Source organism: Callithrix jacchus, chromosome 7 (genome assembly GCF_049354715.1).
Source record: "Callithrix jacchus isolate 240 chromosome 7, calJac240_pri, whole genome shotgun sequence".
Classification (NCBI taxonomy): Eukaryota; Metazoa; Chordata; class Mammalia; order Primates; family Cebidae; genus Callithrix; species Callithrix jacchus.
This window is the reverse complement of record NC_133508.1, coordinates 44,705,083-44,725,371: the sequence shown is the minus strand read 5'-3', so window position 1 is coordinate 44,725,371 and position 20,289 is coordinate 44,705,083. Positions and strand designations below refer to the sequence as shown.

At 38.4% G+C, this 20,289-nt stretch overlaps 1 protein-coding gene across 20 annotated transcripts in view; it reads right to left on the bottom strand.

Annotated features, from left to right (window-relative positions):
- Positions 1-20,289, bottom strand: part of CAMTA1 (calmodulin binding transcription activator 1) — a 966,581-nt gene that overhangs the window by 922,590 nt on the left and 23,702 nt on the right. For 11 of the 20 annotated variants that reach the window (XM_035252890.3, XM_035252891.3, XM_035252892.3 and 8 more), the window contains exons 2-3: positions 8,735-8,804; positions 3,771-3,889 (exon numbers count right to left, since the gene is read on the bottom strand). In XM_035252890.3, the coding sequence (XP_035108781.1) occupies positions 3,771-3,889; positions 8,735-8,804 (189 nt within the window). Of the gene's footprint in view, positions 1-3,770; positions 3,890-8,734; positions 8,805-20,289 lie in introns of those variants that run through there. The other 9 variants (XM_054236877.2, XM_054236878.2, XM_035252898.3 and 6 more) reach the window with 2 other exon arrangements.

The following is a 20,289-nucleotide window of genomic DNA, read 5'->3' as shown; positions in this document are numbered from 1 at the left end:
AGCTTCACCAAACATTTGCACATGAACCCACAATACTAATCCTATATTAACTCTTCTTAATTCAAAACTACATTACAGGCCAGGCACAGTGGCTCACACCTATAATCCCAGCACTTTGGGAGGCTGAAGGGGGTGGATCACCTGAGGTTAGGAGTTTATGACCAGCCTGACCAACATGGTGAAACCCCATCTCTGCAAAACTATAAAATACAAAAATTAGCCAGGCATGGTGGCGCATGCCTTGTAATCCCAGCCACTCAGGAGGCTAAGGCACAAGAATCACTTGAACCTGGGAGGTGGAGGTTGCAGAGAGCAGAGATCACACCACACACTCCAGCCTGGGCGACAGAGTGAGACTCTTGTCTCAAATTAAAAAAAAAAAAAGTACATTACAGAATAGACTTGCTGTAGTTTAGGTTTGTAGGCCTTTGATTAAAAGCCTGGACAGTAAACAACAGAATGAAAGTTCCAAAGAATTAACAAGCAACACAGAAGAAATTAAGCTCAGAGACAGGCTCTATGAAGTATGCTATCTTGACCAAAAAATAACTACTTTCTACCTACACTCCCTCATCTCTAAAAGGAAATGTAACCCACCTTGCAATATCATTATAAGGCTTACAAATAATGATATAAGGTATCCAGTCACTAGTCAAGAACAGGTGCTCAATAAATGGCAGGATGGAATAGGCACAATCTCATTCACAACACAAATGCACGTGCGTACACATACACATAAACCCACAGTATAAAAGGTTTTCTCAAACAACCACAAATACTTAAACACAGGTCTGAGTAAAGCAATTCCTTATTAGTATGAAGAAGTCACATTATATCCAGCAATTCAACTGTACACATCCAGCAGAAAGAGAAAGACAGAGAGAGAGAGAGAGAGAGAGAGAGAGAGAGAGAGAGAGAGAGCAAGCACGCTCATGAACATGGAAAACAGAGAAAGATGACAGTTGACATTTCATACAGGCAGCTCCAGCCACCAGTCTTACTTTGTGAACATATGCTGTGCAGAGAGTGAGATGGAAAACACAAATCTACTGTGCTCTCAACTGCACGCATTCCCACACGCCTCTTCCAGTGTGAGCCCCTTAAGTGGGATCTAAAAAATAGAGTTTTTGTACAACACAGCTTCTAAATACTTCATGTGGTCCTCAACCAAACACAGAAATCTATTCCAACTCTGGAAGCAAAATGGCCTTTTAACAAGGGCAGTTTGACTACATTTTATGAGCAAGTCAAGGGATTTCACAGGCAATTCTGACTAAATATGATTTAGCATTACATAGGAGCACGAAGCCCCAATGAGAAACAAGTCCAGTGAACTACGTTTCCCTTAGGTTTTCAAGTCAACATGAAGGGCGGCAGGCTAAAGAATGTAAGAAAATGCCAATCCCAGCTAGGGCAAAGAAGTGCTTTTATAACAGCACTAATTGTTTCATTCCTCCCATTATCCAAGCAAGTTAAAAAAAATAATAATAATAATGACAGGTTATCACTGCCACATAACACTCTGCAGATTAACAACTTGTAAGGTAAGTCTTCTGCGTCACACTTAATATTCCCCTATTTTCCCAAAGCCAAAAAAAAAAAACAAGAAAAAAGGTAAGGTCCTCTACAGAGAAATTAGTCAACCTGTAATTTGAGTTCTCTCTTAAGAGTTTCTGTCAGCTGAGCTGACAATTAACTGAAAGAACAGCCCGTCCCAAGGGAAAGGGTGATGTATGGCTTCACTCATCAGCTGTGCCACCTTCTGCGGCCTCTACCCTTTGGAACATACACTCCTCTACCTAGATTTGAGCATGAGTGACAGCTTACACAGACCAATCCACATTTTCCCATCTAGATCATCCAATTTTGCATTTTACCAGTCAGAGAAAAAGATGCATTTTCCTCTCTGTAATGTGAACTATGGCAGCCTATGGTCTCCAAGGGAGTTATGTGGACTGAGGTCCAGAAAAAAATAAAGAACAACTTCTCATTTTTTCTTTTAATCTCATCCGCTATGCTTTAAAATGTATCTAATATACACGTAAATAATTTAGAGGTAAATAAATATGTGAAAGTTGAAGGGTTATGCGTTTCAAAAAGTTTTGAAGCCACTGATTGAAAAAACTTACCAACTAAATTCCTAACATTGCTACATCCAGTTTTATAAGACTCTTAAGGCCACTGATTTTAATTCACTAAGCAATTTCTGGTTTCAAATATAATGTCAAATCATCATTAAAATCAACTGCCACAAGACATGGGCCTATGGGAAAAAATTAACTGCCAATTCTACAAGAAATATAATACTGAAAAATATATACTTATGGGTTGGGTTACATTTAGAAGTACACTAGAGTTAATATATATAATAATATGGTATCAAATCTATGTTTCAGGGAATACTAAGAAATACATTGAGTTTTTAAATAATTCATAAGTTCTGACTTATTAAATGGCTTCCAAATGATATAATACCATTTTCCTGATAGAGTAACAATCTATGATTAAGACTAATTTTCAGCATATTTACTTAATTTTCACGTCTAAAAATGTCTGAAATAGTTAATAAATAACTGGTTAAACAGCAGGCCTCTAAACTAGCAAATGTCTGTCAAAGCAAAAGCATTCTGTGTAAGGGGGAAAATGTAAGTTATGCAAATGATCAAAACTTACAGAACTTCAAAGAATTTTACAATCAGTTGAGACAAGGTAACAAAGCTGTAAGGTTCCAGTAAGTATTTAAATCTAACCTGTGATAAGGAAAGAGATTCATCCACACAACCTCTCACCATGCAAAACAAAAGCGTTCTGAATCAGGAAGTAGTGCCAAAGAATCTTTAAAAAATAAGGCTTGACAGGCAGCACTCTTTTCTTCTTGCGTCTTTTAACAGAACTGAGTATCCAATAAGGGAAGAGTGCTACCTTACCTTAACTTGGACATCAATGTTGAGCCAGCACATAAATAGATTTAGACCAACTTGAAAAACCAGCAACCTCAGCCATTTGAATTAAAGGAATAATAACTCTCAAGTTGATGGACATATACCCAATTCTCATCACCACACTAAATGGGCATTACTATAAACTGAAATATTCAGATTTCAAAATAAAAAAGATGACAAAGCAATCTACTCCTAACAGTAAGACTCCTAGATTAAAATTTACCCAAAAAGGAAACATCATCCAAGATGATGAACGTTTGTTCATTCTACTTCATAAATCTACTTTCTAATTGGATGCCAAATAAATAATCTACTATACAGCCTTCATTCTTTTTTTTTTCAGCCTTCATTCTTAATAAAAATTCTTAGCATTAAGCAAATTTTCTTCATTAGAAAGGATGAAAAGCCATTTCAGTCACACGAAGCCTGCCCTTTCCAACTCTACAGAAATTCACATTGCCAAGATATTACACATTCTGTGGAACACTGGGACTGTATATTTATTAATTTATGAGATATAAGAACTAATGTTTAACTGGCATGCAATTAACCACTAAATGCAAGACATCAAAATGCAAGAAAACAGAAACTCATGCTAATTTAGTTAAGTCAACATGCACATTTTATATCTTTCAACGCAAATCAAGCAGATCAGAGAAAGATCAAAAAACACGTTGGTTGGTTTCTGTCAAATCATATTAAATAATCTCATTTACAATTTCCTAAGTCAGTATTTTAAATTTAAAGCTAATATAAAGTAGGATTATGCAAAACAACCTAAAAAATTTGCCCTTAAAATAATTATACCCTTAAAAAAAACTTATCTACCTCGTTAGTGTTCCAACGGTGCCTCTCTTTTGGTAAACTTGAACATTTCGGCAGACATTCAAGCAGCTTTTTCGGTAAAAAGATTTTTACATGACTACTATTGCTGTTCCCATGATCATCTATAAAGAAGAAAACAATAAATTTAGAGAAAATAATAGAGAAAATCTCCTTTAAAGTACACTGGCAAGGTCAGAAATAGCAGCTCAGCTTAGTCAATGTGAGACCAAGAGCATCAGAGGCCCCACTATTCCTCTTAGCAATACTCATTTACACATTTATCAGATAGATGGCAGCAGGAATCTGGTCAAGAGGTTTTAAAATAGGATCGGGCTTGTGCTCCATGACACGTGAGTGAATAGGGAAAATCCCAGCAGCTGCCCATAACCAGAATGTTATTTTTAAAGGTTCTTTCCCCATGTTTCCAATGAAGCACATTAAAATTATAAAATTAACCTCACAAAACCCAAAAATCTTTTATTAAGCAGTTGAAAAAATGTTAAGTTTCTTAGGTAAGAAGAATTATAGTAATATGACTATTTTGTTCGTAAATACTACTTTATCCCCTAGAACATACATGAGATTTAGCCTTTCAAAAAGCAAATCACAAATCTTATAAATCCAAGAGATTTAAGTCTGCAGTTAGCTACCCAGGTAATACAGAAGCTAGCCTTTCTAGGCCTGAACATAAAAACATCATTTTAATTAACTTGATTTACATATACATATCTACATAATTAATGTGTTTCATCAAAATGTAACTCTTCTAAATGAGTTAGAGAAAAATTAATTACTTTCAGACTAGATGGTATGTCTGACTACCTAATAATCAGTCTACCTGATGCTTTCTACAAGAAATCATTTCCTTTACATAGCATTTATTTCACTCATTTATTTACTTATACATCATTTATTATTTCATTCCTATAAACAAAGTTCCTTTGCCTGGCTCAAAATTTCTTGCAAGCTTTGGCACATTTAGGTCAAAGTTTCAAATTATTCATTCCAGTTTTTTTCATGCTAAATAAGATCCCCAATATACGAAGAGTGTAACATATAACTAGGTACTAAGGAGCAACACATTAAAACATGAAGGACTTAATTTGCTCCAGTAAGTTACAGTTGAAACAACTTTTCCTGATAGAATAAGGCTTTGTAACACTGAACTCAGAGTCAAGAGTCCAAGATCTGGCCCAGTTCTGCTACTTTCTAATTGTGTGACCTTGGGTAAGTTACTTAATATTTTTAGTTTTCCCAAATTAATAAGATTAGATTAACTCTGATTCTTCTCCAGACAAAAATCCCTATAAAATTTACTGTCATTAAATAACTTAATATGCCTTACAATTAAGCAACCTTATGTAAGTATACAGGAATCAGTTAATAATCTTAAAAGTGAAATGCAACAATAACTTTTTCCAGTCATTTCCTATAACTTTGTTTAATACAATCTATCTTTTTAAACAGGTAAAAAACATCAAAGAATAAAAAATTTTTTCTAAGGTCACAAAATCCCCTCCAAACATTTTTCATCTGATTAACACATTTCTTCTCGAAGAAAAGATCTTAAAAGGAAAATACTGGGCATAGATATAAAGTCTAAAAAATTTACTACATCATATAGAAAGATTTTATAGAGATGAACTTAGAGAGTTTTAGCATACTAAATCTTTCTTGGTCCATGAACTACACAACCAATTGAATTATAATACCAGTCCTCTATTTCTATAAGCAGTATAAAAACTTTAAATATCTAAAAACTGACTGCTTTTAAGAACCTCAAATTTTTAATTTAATAGGAAAATAAGATTAAACTTTTCAAAAATCTTGCTATGAAACCAAAATGAAACTGTTCAACTACAAGAAAGTTCACAGAAAGTTCTGTATTAATTACACACTCTAAAACCTTGGTAATTTTATGTGCTTATGCATGCTCCCTGCACTTCATCCTCCCCAGGGAGGTACCATGGGCCATAAAACTTTAAAGCAGAGAATACCAAATCACATGAGCCTTTACCTCCCTTCTCTCTTCCCCTAAAGTAGATTTATTATCATTTTTAAAAATCCCCCATGATATGTACAATTCTGAAAATAGAGGTGAATTCTAAGATCCATATTCAATTCAAATATTCAACATTTACAGGTACCTTTTTTGAAAACGGCACTATACTAGTTGCTCAATAGATGAGCTTGCTCTGAATTGTATATGAATAGTCATATCTCTAAGAAAGCTATCAGCTTAAAGTACAATTCTGAACATTTATGAGCAGAATATTAAGCCACAGCTTCTATGCTTGTGATCACAATCTGATGTTAATTTTCTGTTCTTTTCACCTCTTTGAGGAACCCAGCTACCGTGTGGTATATAAAGTGCGCGTGTGCGTGCGTGCATGTGTGTATTGTTTATGTGTGTAGTAAAGGTACTCTTCTCGATAGCACAATTAACTGCTATAGAAAAGGCTTCACTCTTCCACTCTGATACCAAATCAGGCAATGGTAAAAGTGCCCAAAGAGGAAAAGGAACAGGGCTGTGTAAGCACCCTCTCAATCTAGTTTCTAAACATTACACTTTACATGGAGGTGTGGCCATGGAGTCACAAGGAATAGGAATATGACTGGCCAATGGGTTCCGCTTAATCAGTTTTTAAACTATACCATTTGCAGAATTTTAGGTTCACACTGAATATAAATTGGATGTTTTTAAGAAACATAACAATGGGTCAATTTTCCTACTACATTATAAGGATTGCAAGTTTAATATTGAGAAAAGAATCAGTAGAATTTCAAATAGGCAAAATGTTAAAACTCATATTTTTAAATTTCAGTGTTTCTACAGGTGAAGTGGGATAAAGAGAAACTGATTTTATACTAAAAAAGAACTGTTCACATGGCTCTATGGTATAAAAATGTGTTTTTCAACTAAAACTTGCTTTTTAATGTGTTCAGAATAACTAAAAAGGATAAAATAACCAAATACATGTGCCGGTTTTTAAATCCTAATAATAGAATCTTGAGTGAACAGTAAAATTAAGGCATACACTGGTTTCCACTGCATCATTCAGTACTCAATACAAATAGTTAAACTTTGACACTGAAAAGTGGGAGTGTCAACCAAATGACAGTAAAACATTTCATTATCATTATCTAACAAAATATACATGATATTAGACTTTACAAAATAGTTTTCCAACCAACTTCACAATAAAAAAAATAACTAGTGAGGCTCTTGAAATTGACAGATGATTTGCTTGGCTGACAGCTGTAATTCTAGAGAATGAACCATCGTTTCTGTCAACCTACAAGTTATAGTATAACTAAAACTTCCCAAAATGCACAAAAATGCTCATTCACTTAGACAAAAAGCAGAATTATTGTTTTCATGTTTTGTTTCAGAAAACTAAGATTCATATTGCCAAATCCTTTACTTAAATCCAAAGAAATGTATCTGACCTTTTCCTTTGAAAATTCTGACTTTTGCCAAGATAAATTTTAACTATATTAACTAACCTAGAAATGATACATTCATCTTACTTTGATTCATAATAAAAATTAAATAATTTTGGTTCTATGAATAATGACGAACACTGTTACTCAATCAAGTTGATTACAATTAATCTTTCAAACTCTAGACCAAACTGTTCACCAAACAGTTTGGTGTAACAGTGTATCAAATTGCTAAATCTTATTGGGAATATCTTTCATCAACAACATGAGTAGCAAAATCAAAAAGAAGCTCTACAATTCTCTGTTTAGCTCTAATTATTATGTGCTTAGATTTAATTAGTAGGATAGGAGCTGACTGAGGAAAACATAAACATACATTGTTATATTCGAGTCAGCATAATGCTCACAGCAGCAAATACTGCCATTACTAACCTAAGACCTTCACATCACCATATATCCAAATAAATATTAATTAAGCACTATGTGCCAAACATCGATCTGATTTTGCATTATTCTTTTCCAAAGTCTCCAAAGTGTATTAAGCCCAGTAGTAATTCTCCAAAAGATTTTTAAAAGGTTAAAAAACAGAAACTAACAGCTTTTTAAGTAGAAAAAATAATTAGTTTCGCTATTTAACAATCCCCTTCCTGTTCTTAGAGTTGTGTGATCATCAAATCTTACCGCTTCTATTTTTAGGTAGCCCAGATTTACCTTTTTCCTATAGATCAAATTACCAAATCTCGGGTCCAGGTTTAGGTCAACTCATAACTCAGGTTCAATAAACTCACTATTAATCTACATTTACATTTTCAATCTAAAAGTATGTAAGACGGGACAGATAAAGTGGGGGGACAGATAAAGTGGGGGCACAGAAGCCCTGCAATTCATCACTTCAAGTTGGGTTTGGGGGCATTCTCTCTCGCTCTACTTCATTCAATTCCAACTGGAGGTACACGTGATTAAGTAAATATATTTTCCATTATTTATTAGGAAGTAAACATCTGTGGGACTCTACTGTGTATCAGGCACCCAGAAAGGATCTTACATTGCACTCTTTCATTTAATCCTCACAATAAAACACAAGGGCTTAATTATCCCCATTTTACAGAGGAGGAAAGTGAGGCTCAGATTAATTTGCCCAAGATCACAGCTATTGGGATTCAAACATGGCCTGTGGCTTTTCCCACAATACCACACTGCTCCTACTCTAAGTCACCTGGTATTGGACACCAGAATTATAGAACTGTTGTATTAGTATCAAACATTAGTAAAGTGCTTTGACTTCTCTGTGTGATTAAATCTTTTGCCTTTTTTAATCCCCACCGAAACTTTACGAAGAGAGAGAATTTTTTTTTGCTACCCCAGAAGGATTAAGTAACTCATCTAAGATCACACAGCAGTTAAGTGCAGAACCCAGGTCTTCTGAGTCTGGGCTGAAGGCTATTTCCACTGCACTAGATGATAATTACTCTCACTGTCAAGCCCACCCCTTCCTGTAAGTCAAAAGCTTTTTCAAATCCTACCTTCTATAGGTGGCACGGTGTTGAGAACACAGTAGGTGCTAGTTCCGCAGAATACACTTTGGGAAACGCTCTAAGGAAACAGAAAATAAAATGTAAAACTAATCTTTCAAAAAGATATAATCTGGCTCTTCTGTGATATTCCTGCCAAGATGCAAAACCTGAATCTAATCATGAGGAAACATCAGACAAATCCAAATTGAGGAACATTCCACAAAATGACTGGCCTGCAATCCTCAAGAATGTCAAGGTCATGAAAGTCAAAAAGGACTAAGAACTGTTCTGTATTAAGAGACTGAAGATACAATCCGTTATGACCCAAGGTTCTGATTAGATATTTTTCTACAGAGGCCATTGCTGGATTAACTGGCAAAACAGGAACAGGACTGAAGTACTGGGGAGTAGGCATGCTTCCGTGTTAACTTCCTGCTTGTGACTGCTATCTTATGGTTATGGACGAGAATGTTCTTGTTTGTAGGAAACACATGATCGAGTTTTCGAGGGTGATAAAACATCACATCAGCAACTTATCCTCAAATGGCTCATGGGGAAACCATTATTTGCACTGCAAACTTAAGGCTGTTTCAAAATTTAATATACATGTGTGAGAAAAGGTCTATGCTGGTGAACATGCATTAATTAACTGTGTAACTTTTTTAATGGGAAGTAAGTGTGCTGTACATAGAATAAATTTTTGCTAAGAAGAACCAATGTCACATTCATTTTGAAGCTCAGTCAACACCAACAATATTATTAACCATTTCCCAACAACAAACCCAACACCCATCTCATCAAAAAAACCGTGCAGAGTGCCAACTAGCATTAGGGCATGTGAAGTCAGTCAAGGGCAACTCAACAAGAAAGAAACAAGGTCTCTCTCTGGCTGCTTCACTCAGATAAAATGAAAGATTTCACATAAAAACCTACACAGAGGTAACCTAAAAAAAAAAAAGAAGAGGAGGAAATGTTTTAAACCTTGACAGCCAATTATTTTCAGTCCTAAAAATATCTTTTTTGTTTGGTTGCAGTATTAAATAAAATTTTACATTATTCATCCTACATTATAAACCACATATTTATACACTTAGAAAACCAAAGACAGTTTACAAGTTCAACAGCCACCCTCAACATTTTATATTTAAAAATCTACCAGGCCTGGTGGCTTGTGCCTGTTGTCTCAGCTACTCAGGAGGCTGTGGTAGGAAGATCACCTGAGCCCAGGAGTTTTGAGGCTGCAGTGAACCATGGTAACACCACTACACTCCAGTCTGGGCAACAGAGCAAGGCCTCATCTTTAAAAATAATAACAATAAATAATTCAGTGGCTCATGCCTGTAATCCCAGCACTTTGGGGAGCCAAGGCAGGTGGATTACTTGGGCTTAGGAGTTAAAGACCAGCCTGGGTAACATGGCAAAACTTCATCTCTACCAAAAATACAAAAATAAGCTGGGCATGGTGGCACACACCTGTGGTTCCAGATACTTGGAGGGCTGAGGTAGGAGGATTGCTGGAACCCGGGAATTCGAGGCTGCAGTGAGCCATAATCATGCCCCTGCACTCCAGCCTGGATGACAGACTGAAACCCTGTCTCAAAAAATTAATTAAAATAAAATAAAATTTAAAGAGTTCAGTTCTACCACTTACTAGCCATCCTTGGAAAAGTAATTCAGCCTCTCTATATTATCTCGTCCAAAAAGAGAGAGTCGATACTTCTCTCTCCTATCTCTCAGGCAGGAGTGGGGGTTAGGTAACACACATCCAAGCCCTTTCAATTCAAAAGCACCACCCAAATACAAAACACTATTGTTACCACAGTTAATGAGGATGATCTTTAACCACGTTAATGTTTTCTAAGAACAAACAGGATTGCCTGAGTTATTTATCAGTTGTTGGTGTTTCTGTTTCTGTTTTTGTTTTGAGACAGTCTCACTCTGTTGCCCAGGCTGGAGTATAGTGGCACAATTTCGGCTCACTGCAACCTCTACCTCCCAGGTTCAACTGATTCTCCTGCCTCAGCCTCCTGAGTAGCTGAAACTACAGATGCCTGCTACCACGCCTGGCTAATTTTTGTATTTTTAGTAGAGATGGGGTTTCACCATATTGGCTAGGCTGGTCTCGAATTCCTGACCTCAAATGATTCACTGGCCTTGGCCTTCCAAAATGCTAGGATTACAGGCATGAGCTACCACACCTGAGTTTTTTATGCCAAAAGTGTTGAAATATGACTAACGTTGACCTCCATAAATTTTTAATTTTCCTCTCCCTTATGTCCATGATCAAGTGCTTCAGAAGTCAATTTTCAGCATCCATATAAAGTCCTTCACTATAATGTGACTCCTAGCTACCAGGATAACCATGAGCTCCTTAATTCTTTCTTTTCTATTTCTGTAAAATTCTTGTTCTAGGACTGCTTCCCTCTCCTATTTGATTTAACCAATTCCTACCTACTTGGGAGACAGAGGTGGGAGGATCACTTGAGCCCAGGAATTTGAGCCAGATGTGAGCCATGACAGTGCCACTGACTGTAGCTTGGGTGACAGAGTGAGGCCCTGACACAAAAACAAAACAAGTAGTTAACTATGGTATCATCTGTGGTAATAGCCATGTCCAAGGATTCACCTATAAACTAGACAAGGCTCAGATTTCATGTATCCTTTGGAAAATTCAACATTACTTTCTACCTATGACTGTGGGCATGGAATTATCGTACATTAGGAAAAGTAGCTGATGGGAAGATTTCCAAAAGGGGAGATGTCAGCAGCACTTGTAACATTTCCAAGAGTCGCCAGCAACAGCCCACTAATCGCATGAATATAATATCTCATTTTAATTCAGTTTCTGAATTAAAATTTGAAATGTTATGCCGTTAAAAATAATGTCTTACATTCAAGGCTTAACACTTCCTGGCTTCCTATTATCAAAAACTGATGATATGATTACCATTTGAGATATCTTAACAATGGTCACTTAGGTTCAGTGGGACACACTAATGAGTAGCTTCATAAAAAAGGATTTTTATACCCAACTTCCAAGTCTGACAATATATGAAATAATAGGAAGAACTGGGCACTAAAATAACATATGTCACAGAAATATCATAGACAAAAACCAATCATGCTTTCTCCACAGCACTGCATAATAATGTCTCCATAGTTCACTAGGAAAGAAACGTTAAGTCAAAACTGAAATCAAGTCGTTCTATCTTGGAAAACCATAGGTTCTCAAAACAAGTAAGCCAAAGCATAAAAACTTACATTAAGAAATGGCTACCTTGTATTAGATGACCCTGTGCCAGATACTGGGCCAGGAGCTTTCTTTCACAGTGTTCTGATCTCCCTCTAAGTGCCTGTTTGCTATGCTGGGGCAGCTCTGCCACAGAGGGAGGCATGCTGGCCTTAAGCACCTGCAGAGCCATGGTGGTGGTGTCCCAGGACACCACTCACTGCTGAGAAGTCTGAGCAAATCAGTGAGCCACTCTGTCCACAGGATAACAGTGGAATGGAAAAGCACAAGCTTTCAAGTCAGAAAGATCTGGGTTCGAGTCCTTCCTGAGAAACAAGTCTTCAAGCGCCTCCCTGCTGACTCTTCAACTCAGACTCCTCACCCTTCAGGAAGCCTCTCACCCATAGGGTTAGGCAGTCCCGGTGGGGCCTTTGGAGTGGCCTGTGTTTTCCTCTCACAGAACACATCCTTCTTTAGGGTACTCCTTCCATTTGTTCTACAGCTATTAAAGGAGCACCTAACATGTGCCAGACACTGTTCAGGAGCTGGGACACAGCAATGAACAGGACAGACAAAGGTCCTGTCCTCCTGGAGGTACATTCCAGTGGAGGGAAAGCAGATGGTAAATGGGATACTCTCCCATAGGGGTAAATATATAAAGGAAATGAAATGGAGTGGTGCATTACTGTAAAAACTTCGTAGGATGTTTTTCATTGTTTCTGAATGTATAGCCCTGGTGGAGTGAAGGGAATACTAGATTAGAGCATCAAGAAACCTGTATTCCATCATTAACCAAATCGATGGTCCTCAGCCTTAGCTAGTTATCTAGTGAGATCTCCAAAACTCTGACACCCAGAGCAATTAAGTCAGAATGTCTGGAGATGGGACCCAAGCCTCAGTACTTTTTTAAAGGTCCCCAAGTAATCCCAAGATGTAACCGAAGTCGGGAACCACTGAAATAAACAGTTGTGTGACTCTTGGCAACTCTCTGATTTTCCCAGTTTTCTCAAGAGTCAAATGGGTAGTCAATTTTGAGCAGAACTTCTCCAAACTTTGTGCATGCAGGTGATCTTAGGATCTTCTTTCAATGCAGGTTCTGATTCACAGGTCTGAGGGAGGCCTGCGATTCCACCCCCAGGTGATGCCCATGCTGCAATTAACGGCCACACCTTGAGTATGAGAAACCAGATGATCAACCTAAAAGATCGGGAATTATATAAATGATCTATAAAAGATCTTTACAGTCCTAACATTCCTCGATCGAATTAATTCCACTAATTCCTAGAAGACTAAAAAAGTACTTTCATCTGTTAGTACATACTATAATAAAAAGCTATACCAGAACATCCATGAAGATAATTAAAAGAAACTCTGGGGATGGTTACTCAAGCATAGTGCCCTGTTTCTGCTAGAAGTACCCAAGAAGGCTGGGCACTGTGGCTCACACCTGTAATCCCAACACTTTGGGAGGCCAAGGCGAGAGGACTGCTTAAGCCCAAGAGTTCAAGACCAGCCTGGGCAACACGGCGAGACTGTCTCTACAAAATATTAAAATATTAGCCAGGTGTGGTGCTGTGTGCCCGTAGTCCCAGCTACAAGGAAGGCTGAGGCAGGAGGATCGCTTGAGCCTGGGAGATTGAGGTTGCAGTGAGCCGTGAGAGCAAACTGCATTACGGCTTAGGCGACAGAGTGACACCCTGTCTCAAAAAAAAAAAAATAGAAATACCCAAGAGGAGAGATGCAGAGCTCTATAACACATATGCTCTGTGTTCGAAAGAACACTATCTAATTGAAACAATACTTTTTAAAAAGGTAATGAAAAGGTGAGAGATAGCATGGGGAGAAATGCCAGATACAGGTGATGGGGAGGAAGGCAGCAAATCACACTGCCACGTGTGTACCTATGCAACAATCTTGCATGTTCTTCACATGCACCCCAAAACCTAAAATGCAATAAAAAAAAAAGGTAATGAAAAAAATAATGTATGACTTAAGGGTTAAAACAAGGAACAGATGATAGCAGTATGGAAATTCAGTAACTACCTGGGTATCAAGCAGAAACTCTCTGAAGCCATGGACTATGTTTGATTCATTTTGTCTCCATTCAGAGAACCTAGATCAGGATGTTACACATGGGCACTTCATTATATATGTAGAATATATACATATATTAGAGTTTTTGGAAGATGGATTAATGAAACAAGGTGCTATATAGTAAGAAGTGATTATAGGCTTTGGAACAGAGACACACATAATGAAAACTGTCTTTACCATTCTTTGAAATAAAGACAAAGAATATTTAGGTCTCCACAGAATTAAAGCCAAGCCCGAAACTCTTAGTACCTTTATTATGTTCACTAATTTTGCTTAGCATCCTAGACATTGTGCCTAGACAGTTAGGGATGCTAACTGTATAATGGCTCAAATGCCACAAATATCCACTTCTTGCCCAGATAAAGTCCAAAACAGGTGTTCCTGGTGGGCAGACTGTTCTCCAAGCAGTGGCTCTGCTGTTTGTGCTCCATCCACCCATGGCAGAAGACTTTCTGGGTCATTAGGCCCTCTGCATCAAGCCAGATAAGGAAAGGGCATGATACTCATGCCCCAAGAGTTTTAGGGGCCACGTCAGGAAGTGGCATACTTCGTTGCTGTCACCCCACTGGCTAGAATTTGGTAATGACTGCAAGGGGGACTGGAAAATGCCCAGGAAGAGGAGGAGAAAGGCTTCGTGATCACCTAGCTGTCTCTGCCACAGTATCTTCTGTGAACTGCTTTTTTTACAGAACAGTCACTCCTTTCAGAAATGTCTTCTGCTAACCTACAACTCCATTTTCAATCCCTAAGGCCATTCAGGATCTAAAAACCAATCTATGACTTTTCCTTCTCCAATAAATATTTTCCTAACATACTTGAAATGAGATTTTATCAAATGCATCCTTGAAAGGATGTCTGGCTTGTTCTTCTCAGTAACTCCGGTAATACTTAATACCACGTCTGGTACATAACACAAGCTAAAATTACTTGTAGAATTCATAAATTAATAACCTTCCCAAGAGTTTATGGAAAGGAAAAAGAATGGTCCTATCTCTTGTCGTGGTGATGGTGGTAGTTTACAAAAAGCCTTCTTTTCCAAGCACATCCCTTCCTATAAGGTCACTGTGTCGCCTTGGTCACTCATCCTCTTGGTCACTCTGGTTTGCTGTGCCTTGGTACTGTGCCACTGAGACAAAAGCAAAAGACTGAACAAGCAGTGGCTCGAACCTGTAGTCCTAACTACTCAGGAGGCTGAGGGAGGATTGTTTGAGTCCAGGAGTTCAAGGCTGCAGTGAGCTGTGACTGTGCCACTGCACTCCAGCCTGGACAACAGAGAAGGACCCCATCTCTAAAAAAATTTTTTAAAGAAAAAACTGTAGATATGATCTCTCAGTCCAGCAATATTGCATATAATTTTAAAAAAAGAATCATATCCCTCTATTCATTCAAGAAATCAAGTAATATGACAAAACCTATTTTAAACCTGCTAAAAAAAAAAAAAAAAACCTAAGAAGAATGGGAAAATACTCAACCGTTTTTACAGATACCAAGAAAATCAAACTAAAATTGGGGGCTAGAGCACAAGGGTAATAAATAAAAAACAGCATAAGGTCTGCCAAAAGACATGCTTGGAGACACTCCCTAAAATCACGTTAACGATTTTAGGAGACAATTCAACATGCACCCCAAACCCAAGAAACTTTATTTTTTTTCTGAACCACAAAAGGTTAGTGTGGAGAAAAATTATGTGCTACAGCACAAAAATATTTTGTGCTCACATATTACCACTTTTCAAGAAGTTTAAAATATACCATTAAGTGCTACTATACTATAATAACCCTCACAACTCCCCTATGGGATAGAAACAAAAATTAAAGTATACAGTCAAGTTAAAAGGAAAAAGTCTGGTAGGTAGCCGACTTCCTACTCCTGGGGCAGGCTAAATAAAAAAATGAAACAGTAACCTCTAAGGTAATTGGGGCACAAACCATTTTAGGCTCTCAAATTGAGTTCAACACCTAGAATTGAGTTCAAAAGCAAACAACTAGCTTGAACAGACTACAAAACAGTTGCAGTTCTATGAGGCTGACACAGGAACTAATATTACAATATATCAAGCCTGATTTATGGCCTAAGAAATGAGATTAATTGATTCTCTATTACCAGAGATGCATGTTAAGCATGTTTAAAGCAATTTCACAATTTTTTAAAAAATTATTCTTTATAGATATGAATCACGATATCATTAGAATTTTCATAAATTTAATTAGCTTGGAAGCCAGTATACTCTGTTGAGTCAAAATTACCAAAGAGCACTTATTAAAAATGACCATATTTGCACAAATAGATTCTGATAGAATACATTCAGTAAGAAAAAAAACTGTATAAAATTTACAATATTGTTTTTGTAGTATTTATTGTTACTAATACTAATGATAATTATGTTTAACTCCTCAGAGAGAACATTGTAAAATATCAACAAAATCAATCCAACAAACTAGGCATTCTATTCAACATTACGTAAGTATATAAGTATAACAAGCATTTTCATCTATAAAATTTTACTTTGATCCTAAAAGATAGCAAAGCACACATTAAGTCTATTCTAGAAATCGAGACACCAAGACATGGGTACAGGCATTGGGCAAAGGCCACAGGCTGGGACGGAACAGAAATAGAATCCAGCCAGGTCTCCCTGCACTATAGTATGACTTCTACAAGAACACACGGTTCTCTCCCTAATAATGCAGCAATGCTTCTCCACAAAGCAACACTGCAAAAGTTTCGCCAGAAAAAGTAAGTTGCCCTGAGAGAAAAGGAAAGCAAACGCTCCCACAGAGGAACACCGAGCAGGTTGGCTGGGAGGGAGACATCTTAAAGGAGAGGAGAGCAGTGGAACAGAATGCTACCACATACGCCTAACCTGACCTTGTCTAAAGATCCTCCGTACCTCTCAAACATTTTTTGGTCCATGAACCATAGACCACCATCATCTATCACTACTTTCTACTGCCCAAAGAACTAAAACTTCATCAAAACCAAAGGAGAGAATGGCACTGTTGTTGTAACAGAGCAATGAGCCAGACGCCCAGAAAATGGCAGCCACAGCCCTGGAATGGAGGTCGGCTATCTGGGAACCTCCCTTAATCAGAACACAGCCAGAGCCAGAACTAGGAAGGAAGCCAAGAACACTCTGAAGGCCAAAAAGGAATTTTACGAAGTCCATGCACAAAAGTCATGTACTCTACTATGAGAAGAGGTTCTCCGACCCACATTCCTAGCTTGATTACTATAAAACTATTCACAGTTCTAATATGCTTCATTATCAGGTTGCCAAGCCCACAGAAAATCAGAAGCAACAAATCAGAGGGAAAAAAAATATAGCTGAAAACTGACACACAGAAGCAAAAGAGTAATAGGAAACAGCAAGGAGAGATTGTTTTTTAAGCAATAAAAACTGGACACAAGGATTTGAAAGGTGTAGCAGTTTGGGGTCATTTATCATAAAAGCAAAATTCTACTCAAAAAAACCCAAATCATGTATTACATAAAGCCCAATTTAATAAGCTACATACAACATAATGAACCCAAGGTTATTAAGGAAAATCTAAGTTAAATTCCATGTGTTCTATTTAACACAGAGAAAAAGGTAGCACAGTTTAATACCTTTTGTTTGGATATCACTTTGCAGTCTATAAAACACTTCTCATGAATTACCTCATTTGATCCTCAAAACGACCATAAGCCAAGAGGGCAGACACCTCCACTGGCCAGGAATTCACTGGTAAATACTTCTATTCTAGCCAGACAGATGGGTTTATCAGTGGCAATTACAACAAAGTGTTCATTTGTCTAACAAGAGAGATTACAGAGAAGGCACATGAAGACAAAGGGCACGGAAGGCCTCCTGAGAAGCGTCACCAAATGACTATCCCAACTTTTAACTAGAACTTCACTTCCAAAACTTCCACCTCTGAAAGCTCCATTCTTCCATCTGCATCCTACAGAGCCTCATCCGAAGAACTGTTACAATGCCTTCTAATCCCATTATCTCCCCAAACAGTGGAGGACAAACTTTATGATGGACCTCCCACAATCCCCACCTCTTGATGTTAACATCTTTGTGTAACCTCCTCCCCCGGAGTATGGGCTGCACCTAGCCAGTCCTTCTAACCAGCAGACCATGGAAAACGCAATGGGCAGACTGTCACTTCTGTCTTGCTAGAGACTGTCCGTCCTGGCTCTGATAAAGCAAGGTGTTGTGTTGGAGAGGCCCGTGGGGCAGGAACTAAGGGCAGCCTCAGGTCAACAGCTGGTGAGAAGCTGAGCCCTCAGCCCAACAGCCCAAAGAAAAGAGACTTCAAATGACCAAGAGAGCCTGGAAGTGGATCCTTTCCTACCAGAGATTTCCAAGGTGAGCCCAGTAATGGCCAGCACCTCGACTGCAGCTCAGCAGTCCTAAAGCAGCAGACTCGGCCCTGCTCTGCCCCAACGTCTGACCCATGGGAACTGGGAACCAGAAGATCCCACCCTGGACTGTTTAAAGCCACTGGGTTTGTGATGATTTGTTACAGCAGCAATAGATAACTAATACACCCACTGACCATCAGGCCACAGTGGTTTCTTCTCTCAGCTTGGACTGATTCAATCACTTTACCATCATTTCTACCAATATTCTGTACATGCCACCAAGGTTCTGAAATAATCATCTACCCTATCTCTACTCCTTTATTCTCTCATTATCAAATTGACAAAAACCAGTAACTTTCCTTAGTCTTCAGTCTACTCAACTCTGCAGCATTACGGCTGTCAACCTCCTCTTAATCCTCTGTTCTCAGCATCCCTGAATTCATATTCTGCTTGTTCTACTACCTCTCTGACTATTCTTTCTCAGCCTCTACTGGTTCTCCCCCTCTGCTGACACTAAAATGTAAGCATCCATCACATTTCTGCCCTCAGGCCCCTTCTCTGTTCCCCTAGCAATCTCACTCAGGACTATGACTTCTAATTGTTTTGAACTCATTCATTCATTCATTCATTCAACCAAAAGGTATTGTCTGGGCAACAAGATGTAGCAGTGAGCAGAAAGACAAGGCTGCTGCTTCCATGAAGCTTCCACTCTCCTAGGGTCTGTGCTGCTGCTGCTGCTGCATCTGCGCTTCCAGACCTTCTCACAGCATTTCTCTCCCTGCCCCATGCCCAGGAGGCTGACCTCTAAGGACTCCATCACCAAGGCTCCCTTGCCGTCTCGAAGTGCAATGAAGAAAAGAAGCAGGGTGATATGAATGACTCCCTAAGCTTTGACCCACATCTCCAATGTCTCCAATATACATTGTATATGCACATTCTAAAGCTATCCAGTGATGTCTCAAAAAGAGTGGTACCTTTGCAGCCATTCTGCCCAAAATATACCTGCCTTGTCTTCCCTATCTCAATCTGGACTCACTAAATGCCCAGTTGTGGTTCAAAAAAAATAGGAGTCACCTTCCCTCAAGGCCCACATTCAATCAGTCACAAAATTATTTGTGTGTGTAACACACACACTCCTCAGCCATGCTAGCTAGCTCTTTCCTCACCTTGCTAGACAACTCTTGCTAGAAGTGATTTTTTCTGAACTCCAGTCCACTCTTTGCTCATTCATTCATTCATTCATTCAGCTAACAAGCATTTACTAAGCCTAAGTACTCAAGCCTCTAACCTCTAGAAATGCATATCCAACTGAGAAAGAAGTAAACAAGCAACTCCGATGTAAACTAAAATATGCCATGCCTATGAAAACCATGTAGTGCTATGGTGCACACAGGAAGGGCACCGATCCAATCTGAAAAGAGCACCAAGGTCAAGAAGGCATCTCCTTTTGGAAGTCTCATTTAAGCTAAAACACAGAGAGTCAACAAGACGTGGGTAAGCGTGTGTGCCTGCATTCCGGAGTCAGGTACAACTTCTAAATCAAGGCAATAGCAATGTGCGAGGCCTAAAACCACCAGACACCATGGGACCTTGGTACAATCAGAGTCTAAAAACTGTAGCATGACTGTAGAGAGGAAGGTAGAGAGGTGACTAGGTGGCCCTTATTAGCACCTTTCAGGAGAATCGACTTTATCCAATCAATTCCATTCCTCTAGTAAAAAAATTCTAAAAGCTTCTCCCGAGCAGAGAATTAAATCCAGATTCTTTGGTCTGACTTTTCAGGCCCCTAAGAACATGACCCCTACCTACTCTCCCAGGCTTACCTACCCATATGCACATGAATTCCACTCACTCCCTGTACTCGCCTGGCTCTCTGCCTGTGTTCCATTTC